The sequence below is a fragment of the Oryzias latipes genome, chromosome 8, assembly GCF_053564925.1.
Source record: "Oryzias latipes strain Hd-rR chromosome 8, Olatipes_Hd-rR_3.1".
Lineage (NCBI taxonomy): Eukaryota > Metazoa > Chordata > Actinopteri > Beloniformes > Adrianichthyidae > Oryzias > Oryzias latipes.
The window spans coordinates 27672648-27681413 of record NC_136244.1 but is presented as its reverse complement, the minus strand read 5'-3'; the positions used below and the strand labels follow the sequence as shown (position 1 = coordinate 27681413).

General features: G+C 52.1%; 1 protein-coding gene across 2 annotated transcripts; it reads right to left on the bottom strand.

Moving 5' to 3' along the window:
- Positions 1-391: 391 nt before the first annotated feature.
- nlk1 (nemo-like kinase, type 1) lies at positions 392-8667 on the bottom strand. 2 transcript variants are annotated; one of them, XM_023957238.2, is made up of 12 exons: positions 8034-8667; positions 6906-7301; positions 5398-5527; positions 5259-5314; positions 4976-5082; positions 4792-4877; positions 4512-4721; positions 4105-4206; positions 3920-4006; positions 3635-3833; positions 3473-3566; positions 392-2808 (listed from the first exon to the last, which is right to left on the bottom strand). In XM_023957238.2, the coding sequence occupies exons 2-12, from the start codon at positions 7211-7213 to the stop codon at positions 2760-2762; spliced, it is 1428 nt and encodes a 475-aa protein (XP_023813006.1). In that variant the 5' UTR covers positions 7214-7301; positions 8034-8667; the 3' UTR covers positions 392-2759. The 2 variants fall into 2 exon arrangements, with proteins under 2 accessions (XP_023813006.1, XP_078808092.1); XM_078951966.1 differs by lacking the exon at positions 8034-8667 and adding an exon at positions 7935-7969.
- Positions 8668-8766: the final 99 nt, after the last annotated feature.

Below are 8766 nucleotides of genomic sequence, written 5' to 3'. Positions count from 1 at the left end.
TCTGAATCTGAGACCCAGAGGATGTGCAAACATGACATCATCAATAACGGGGGTCTGTCCCACCTCCTTTAAGCAAACTAGGAAACAAACTAATAGATTCAATCTGTCCTGTGTTTATTCATAAACACGTCTAAATCCTTCTCAAGCATCTGTAGATGTGCTGCGTAGGATTGAACTTTGACGTCAACACATCCATTTTCTTTAGTCTGTCTCCATGTTTCCGTCTGACACTCAGCTTCCTGTTTGTTTTTTGGGGTCTTGAGGTTGAAACTCCTTCGGTCTGCTTCACGTCAGGACTGAAGGAGACCACCGGATTCTGGCTTTCAGTGACGGCGTTTCTCTGAAGCTGAGGAAAGATCAAAGATTACCTGAAAGCGCGGCGAGGCTGTGGTCCAGTGTCCGTTCCTTTATTTAGTCATTCACTACTTCAACTAAACATTTGATAAGAAATTCAAGTATTTTCTGGGAACACGAGTCCAAAACCCTTGGAGCTAAAACAGACACAGAAACATCGAATTCAGAAGAAGAAACATCAACAGTTTGCTGCAGGAAACCATCTAATCTCTACAGACGGGGGCCGCCGCCTCGCTCTGCTCGAGCGCACGCCGCGGCCCGTCCCGGGACTGCAGCGGGGAGACGAGACGGGTCGACCGGGTCCAGCAGCAGCCGCTGACCTGAAAGGACCTCATGACGAGGGGGCGGAGCCTGGAGAGCCGAGGGCCTCGACATCATCCGGCGCTCTAGAAAACGATCATTGACGTCTAACCTGATCACAACAGAACTAAAAACCAGCTCCGGGTCAAAGGAACCCATCGCCACTGGAACCAAAGTACAGGAGCGCGGGACCCGCCTGCTGGGGGTCCAGACTGACCCGCCTGCTGGGAGTCCAGACTGACCCGCCTGCTGGGAGTCCAGACTGACCCGGCAGCTCCAGAAGCTAAAGGTTCCTCCAGAACCTTCCTCCAACCTGAAGACTTGGGTTGTGAAAAGGTTTTTGACTGAAACGACTGAGATCCAGTTCTCTCCAAAGCGGGTCAGCAGAGACCCGGTCAGGTTTGGCTCTTTTTCCAAACGTTTGTGAACGTTCAGGACTCAGGATCACCAACACTGGAATAGATCAGAACCAGACTCGCGTCCACAGTTTCAGATCCTGACCCATCTGGAACCCGACCAGAACCCTCACTGTTCAGCTGGGTTCAACACTGTGATAACTTGGAGCTGGATTTCTGAAACCTGCTCCAGAGTGAAGCCAGAGTCTCAAACCAGAGTCGAACAGCGGCCATCTTTGTTTTGACCCAGAAGCAGCTACATTTATGCTAGCAAAGCTGCCGCCGCTACTTCCTGTTAGCTCGACGAAGTTTTACGCTGCAAAGACTGAATCTGAAGAAAGAAAATAAACCTTGTTCTGTATTATGTGAAGAAAATATTAAAGTTTTTCAGTAGCAAAATAATCTTAGTTTGAGAAAAACGTCTTAGTGACTTAAAGGAAGAATTCTGTCTGAATCTGAATTTAGGGCCATTTTAAGCTAAAGCTAATAGTTTAGCTAGAGCAGCTAACTTAACGACGTGGTTGGGAAACATGTGATTGACTGCTGGTTAAACCCGATCAGAACCGGGTTCTGGGTCACGTCCTGCAGTAACGATTGGTTTGAGCTCAAGTTCAGAACACAAAGTTCTGCTCTTCAGTGGAACCGGATCCTTGGAGGACGGGCTGGAGGAACCTTCAGTCCTCGGGCCAAAGCCTTCAGTTCTCCTGGTTTGGAACCACCAGAACCAGAGCTTTACAGTTTCTACAGTTCTACAGCGGGACACCTGAGCCTTGAACTAAACACAATCAGCAGCAGCATTTCACCCACAACCTCCTTCGGTCAGACGCCCGGCGGGCCGAGGCCCGGAGCCACTTTGAGGTAAGTAGAGTCTGGAGGAATGGCGTTACAGATGCAGGGGCGCGTTCGGGGCAGACGCTCCCTGGGGAGCCCCGTGTCTTTATTACAGAGGGTTTGAGGTAACCGAACCGGCAGAGGAGGAGCGTCAGAGGTGAAGGGGGCGGGTCCGGGACCGCTGCAGGTAAAGGAGCTGAGCGGAAAACCAAAACGCCGCCAATCCGGCAGAAAATCGTCGAGCTTAAAGCGCAGAAGAAGCCGCCGCAGGTCGACTTGGCTGCGGAGCAAAACCCGCTTTTCCTGTTAGGATTTTCAAAATAAAACTGCAGGATCCTGGACCACAAAATGAGGAGGAACACCAGCTGCTCTAGGCTGCTACATCTGTCGTCTAGGCAACCCTTAGGAACGCCGCCATGGCGAGAACACAGTGAGTTGAATACTCTGAGAAAACAAAACAAAGAAAAAAAAACTTTGTGGCGTTTGGGTGGTCACATGATCAAAAACATGTTGGCAACAGAGCGCGCTCAGAGCGTTGACTCCGCCCATGGGGGGCGTGTACTGCAGCTGGAACCACTTCAACACCGACGCAGAACAGAAAAGTGTCAGAGTTTCTGCTCGCTGATGGAAGTGCGGTCCGGTCCGGTCCGGAGTCCTGCAGAGTCCAGTCCTTTAACGAATCCATTCCTTCAAGCAGCTGAACTGCTGAGAACCTGGGATCCCGTCAAACAGTTTCACTCAACTAAATCATAAATTAGAGAGAGGGGGGGGGGGGGGTGTTCAGGAGGCGGGGCTTGTTGGGCGTGTCATTTCCCCTCTGGACAAAGGAGGAACAAAAACAAAACAGCCCAGAGTCTTCCTGGTGGATGGGCTCCTTCCTCATCTCTCCTCCTTCCGGGACACCTTGGAGGAGTGCCACGCCGTGGACCTGAGGACAGAACCAGAACCACCTTCATTCTCAGCTGAAGAGTCTGAGATCCACAGCCGCCCCCCTCCCCCGTTTGTCCACAAACCCAGTCAGCTGTTGGTAAACCGTCAGCACTTTAAATAAAGTTGCATGTCACACATGAAAGGCGTTTGTGTTCTGAGGAGCATTTACGGAACAATAAAGTTTATTCGTAGTTCTAGTTTACTCTACTCTCCGTTTACATCTTAACAGTAAACTACAAGTAATCGAGTATCTGTGGAAATGGCATCATAAGGGCGGGGCCACTAGCTGATTTATGTAGGAAAACATCTGTGAATTCCTCAGACAGACATGGGATGAAGGCAGATCCGGTCTGGAGGGAATGAACGTTTCTACAGGAAGTCATCTTTCTCTTCACCGCATATCTGCTGTTCTGAGGTCACAGAGGTCAGACCACCCCGTCTGTGACCTCCATCCCAGCACTCCGTGTTGATGTGGACGTAAACCACCTTTTCTTCTGTCTTTCAGCGTTTGCACTTTATTCTGAAAGGTCGCTTTACCTTAAAAGGCCGTCTAGAGTTTCAGCCGTTAATGTCGGAGCATCTCTGCTGCAGATAAGGAGGTGGTGAAACTGCCGTCACTCCCCCATAGAGGGGGGCAGCATGGCGGCACTCCTCTGCCTCACCTGATGAAGGTCTTGAAGGCGGCGCTCTGAGGGTTGATGCAGAGCGGCACTCTCTTGCCCTGCTGATGCTCTGTGATGAAGCGATGGATCAGCTCTGCGGCAGAAGAGCGGAGCAGCTGAGCCTCAAAGCCCCTCAAAGCTCAGACGTGCGTGCGGCTCTACCTTTGCCCTGCCACACGGACAGCAGGCTGTTCTCGTAGCTGTGGCTGAACGGCCGCTCTGCCACCGGCTCGAAGTCCCGCGTGTAGACCCGCCCACTGGGAACGGAGTAGCAGCACTGACACATGCAGGTGTGGTACCGCAGCCGGCCTTCGTCCAGGTAGGGGTGGGACAGCGCGTCGCTGCCCGAAATCCTCTTGGCCTGAACGGGGAACAGAAGAGCGGCGGAGGCGTCACGGCCACGCCCCTCCACAACAGATCACCTGACCTGCAGGGGCGGGGACTGACCGGGTCGAAGACCAGCATGCGGCAGAGCAGGTGCACGGCCTCGTGCGTGGCCCCGTCCGACAGCATGTACAGCACCGACAGGGACGGCTGAGGAGCAGAGTCAGGGTCAGTGGGCGGAGCTTCCATCCGTTCACAGAAGGGCTGCAGACGTCCAGCTGGAGACACTCAGGAAGGACCTTACGTACCGGTTTGTGGGGCCCCCTCAGGATGTGGGCTCGGGCCCCCTCACAGGCTGACGCCAGCGCCGACAGGGGCGGGGTCCCCAGCAGGTCCGTGATCAGGTCGAGCTGCGGCAGACACATCAGCAGTTCACAGAACCGCCCCAGACCACAAATCTGAACGTCCAACAGAACCGAACCCAGAACGAAGCAGTTCTGACATGTCAACAACAACGGCTGTGAGGTCAGAGCCCGAAGCTCCGCCCCCACAGGGCGTCCAGTCAGACGCTGAGCAGCAGCAGCGCCCTTATGGTCAATCATGTCCAAACTGTTCTGCTTCTCCGTGAATCATAGGAGACACCTGCAGGGTGGAGGTGGGGGTGGGGGGTTCTGGCCTCGCCTACACCTGCACAGAGTTGGGGGCGGGGTCTCACCTGCTGAATGGGGCTCTGAGCCTGGAAGAGGATTCTCCGTCCCAGCAGCTCTGCAAAGATGCAGCCCACCGACCAGACGTCGATGGCCGAGCCGTAATGCCGGCAGCCCATCAGCACCTCCGGCGCCCGGTAGTACTGGGTCACCACCTCCTGGGTCATGTGCCGCGACTGATCGGGCTCCTCCACGCGCGCCAACCCGAAATCGCAGATCTGAGCGGAGACAGAAGAAGGTGGAGCAAAGTGTTCCTGCCAGGAAAGCAGGGGCAGAGGGGAGCGTCACCTTCAGCAGGCAGTTGCTGTTGACCAGCAGGTTTCCGGGTTTGATGTCTCGGTGCAGAATCCCCGCCGAGTGCAGGTACTTCAGACCTGAACACACAAACACACTGGGAGCTCACACCTCCACACAGCTCCAGAACATTTTTAAAAACTCCTCGGGTCTGGAAGGCCTCCAGGAATCTGCTGACCTCGGAGGATCTGGTACAGGAAGACCTTGATGTGGTCGGTGGTGAGCGGCTGAGGAGACACGATGACTTTGTGGAGGTCGCTCTGCATCAGCTCTGTGATCACGTATCTGCGAGGAGGTCAAGCAAAACAAAACCACGACTCCGCCTACGGAGGAAGCTGTGAGGGCAGCCGTGTGATCCGCCCACCTCAGCCAGCAGACTGACCCATCAGAGCACTTCCAGTCCGCCATGGCGCCGAAGACACAGACAGATCAGCGGATCGTCTGATGGTTGGAAAGGATACATCTCCTCAAAGCAGTCGATCTGTGGAGGCTGCAGGATATCCAGAGCCGACAGAACCTGCAGAGATCCACAAACAGCGGGGGCTCAGTCCCCATTCAGCATCAAACACGGGTCGTTCCAGAACTTCTCTGCCGTCTTACGTTGTCGTGTTTGAAAAAGCAGAGCATCCTCAGCTCTCTGAAGACCCTCTTACAGGAGACCAGGTTCTGGAAGACGTTGGGCATCTTCTTCAAAGCCACCTTCCGGCCGTCACGAGGATCCGTCACAGACCTGCAAACCAGAACCAGCTTCATCTGGGACGCCCCACAGACCCAGGTGTGAGATCTGGCCCCCACTTTCACTATAACAGGATGTAGTGTGAACCATCATTGCTGGAAGGTCTGACCAGGCCCAAACTGCTTCAAACATTTGACCCGCTCATGTATTTCAGTGGAGCTAATGCACCCACAGGTGAAACAGATTTGGGTAAGGTGAGAGGCTACCATGCAGGAATCCAGGGTTCGATTCCTGGAGGGGAAGAAACAATGGTACTGGGGGCAATTACCATATCAATGGCGAGCAGTTAACATCACTCAGTGAGGGTCCTTAGGCAAGACCCTTAACGCTACCGCCTCCCGAGTGCAGTTCAGCTGCAGCTCACCGCTCCCCAAGGGGATGGGTCAAATGCAAAAGAATTTCCCCATTGAGGGATAAATAAAGTATCCGAAAAAATGTCAAAGATCTGGTCAATCTTTTTCTGTCTCAGCACTGTTCCAATATATGAAAGACTTGGCGTTGTAGAATACCAGCCAATCACAAACCACGATTATTAATTTCTCCTCCATGATCAATATTCTAACGGTTAGTGACGCCGTCAACACGTAAACACCAAACCTGAGTCCCTGATTGGTCAGAGTTCAACTGGTTTAACTGAAGACTAGGCCTGCACAATACATCGCTAATTTATTGTTATTTTCAATCTGTGCAATGTACATATCGCAAAAGTCAGCAAAGATCGCAATAGATGGTTAACCTTAAGAGTGCTAAAACAATCTAATGGCAGCTTGAAGTATTTAACAAATGGAATAATCCCTTTGAGCATTTGACCAATCAGAAAGAGCTCCTCACGTTGTTGACCAATCGGATGGAGCTTTTATTTATGTCTCCCTCTTAATTAGACGAGGGTCGTTTGGAGAATAATTTAAGGTATTTTGATTCTTTTTAAATTCAACTTTTGCAATGAAATGGAAATGTTTTTGGTTTTTTTGCTATTTGTTTATGTATCGCAAGTTTTATCGTCATCGCACTATTGATCACTAATATCGCGCGTTTTCCTCATTTCGTGCAGCCCTACTGAAGACGGTCCTATAAACTTGGTAGGGTTTTGAACGCAGAAGCACGTGAGTTTCCACAGACCGTTTATTGGAAGTGGTCACTTGAAGAAGCAACAAAAACTACAACGCCAGATACTGATCTATGCCAATATGCCCATGTCAATAAAGTTTCACCTGTACAGGTACACCGTCTGTTATTGACAGACTCACCAGTCCATCCAATAATAGTTTCAGCAGTTCTGCGTCCCACGTGAAGACTTTACACACATTTGACGTTGTTGTTTTCAGAGAAAGCGTGACCGCAACGTCTGAGATTTTCCCGGGAGGAGTCTTACCAAACGACACCGAACGCGCCGTATCCAATGGGTCGGTCCGGTTCCATCTCGGCGGGGCTGGGCACCTCGCTCGCCGGGTTGCTGAAGGGCTGCGGTACCGCCGCTCCTCCGCCGGCGCTTCCTCCCAGAGCGGTGGGGTGCCGCGGGGTCCCCGCCGGGGCGGTGGGTCCGGTCAGGCACGGCGTGGCGCTGAGGCCCGTGGACGGAGCCCCGCAGGAGGAGCTGACGCAGAAATACTTGTGACCGAGCTCAGAGCCCGGAAACAGGTCTCCACAGACGGTCTGCCTGCCGGCGCCGTGAAACGTCATCCTCCCGCCGTACCGAACCCCGAACCGGACCACCGAGCTCCTGCTGCTGGCGAGCCGCGCTCCTCACTCAGCAGGACCCATCAGCTTCCTGCGGGACGGACACCGAACACTTTCATCGCTGCGGAGCGGACATCCCCCCGCAGGAGGTGCAACACCGAACCCAGCACATGTGACCCATTACTACAAAATAAGAGCACTGCCATCACCGCTTTTAATCTGAAAACTCCAGTTCACGGACAACGTTACACAACGAATCACAAAGGAAAAAAACAAACATGTCGGACATGTTCGAGAAATCCACGAAAAATAAAAGTAGCGCTGCGTTACAAAGGAAACGCCGAAAAACGGCTGAATATTCGCATCCGGTCCAGAAATCTGAAGCGATCCAGAATCTGTCGGAACACCGAAGCAAACAAAGCTCGGTGGTTCCTTCTGTGTTATGAAACCCAGAAAACACAACGACCGAGCCGCAAATAAACTCAAACTATTGAAATAAACAGGTTAACTAGTCATAATAATAGTTAGCTTTGTTACGGGGAAAACAAACAAACTCAGCTAATTTATATTGTTTAGCTAACGCTGACGAAAAGAATTACACACGACTCTCGATGAAAACCTTAAAACTGTCGATTAAAATTAACATTTAACTGCGTTTTTATGGACAGGATGAGGAGTAAAACTGTCCGAGACGTAATCCAGCAGTTTTAACTACTTAACGCACCGATATCTGTGACCCACATAGCAGCGCCTGAGCTGACCTAAATAATTTTTTTTTAAACCGGAAAGCCGTCGTTACCGTTCATGACAACCGTGCACCAACCTGGCTCCGTGAAACAGCTGCTGACATGGCACGAAAACGGACTTGAGCGGGGAAACCGGCCGAACTGGACCCTCGACGAGCCGGAGCTAGCCGGATAGCAGCTAGCTCAGACTCAGAGATTTAGCCAGGCAGCTAGCTGCTCTTTAGCCGGCCATCGCGCCATTTTTGTTTCCAATTTCAGGTTTAGTCTCCCTCTAACAGAAAAACAGGATGGGAGCTCGCCCAGCGAGCTCTAAATATTCATATTCTATTCAGCCAAACGGCGGTTCTGGCCATTATTTCCCCCCACCAGCGACGGCTAAAGCTAGCGGAAAGGGAGGAGGAGTCTCGGTGCCAGTGGGGGAGGGGCGCACTGTAAACAACGTCAACGAACTCTGCAGCTTCCGAACCGTTGGACCGGGAGCGCGCCTGTCGGGACCACAACTGGGACCCGGCAAATCAGAAGGTTCCGCTCGGGTTCTGTAACAGCCGAACAAAAGATCGAAATACGGCACAATGCAAATGAGCACCGCGTCATCCAACCATGAGACAAAGCGACACCTGCGGACTGCAGACAAGAGGAGGCACGCGGGGACGGCACGCGCCACACAGGGCCGAGAGGGAAAGCTGATTATTAAACAACGGAGACGGAATTGTAATGCGTTTGTTTCTAGTATTATATAAACATTTTTGAGACAAGATGACAAAGTCATTAAAATGCAATAAAACACATTCATTTGGGTTGAAAATAAAT

What these genes read in the sequence shown, in the direction of transcription:
- nlk1 (XM_023957238.2), bottom strand. Translation starts at nt 7,213, where the DNA reads ATGACGTTTCACGGCGCCGGCAGGCAGACCGTCTGTGGAGACCTGTTT. An exon ending in ACAGCAACTGCCTGCTGAAG is followed by an intron (nt 4,722 to 4,791) that starts GTGACGCTCCCC and finishes GTCTCCGCTCAG; the next exon opens with ATCTGCGATTTCGGGTTGGC. An exon ending in CTCAGAGCCCCATTCAGCAG is followed by an intron (nt 4,207 to 4,511) that starts GTGAGACCCCGC and finishes TGTCTGCCGCAG; the next exon opens with CTCGACCTGATCACGGACCT.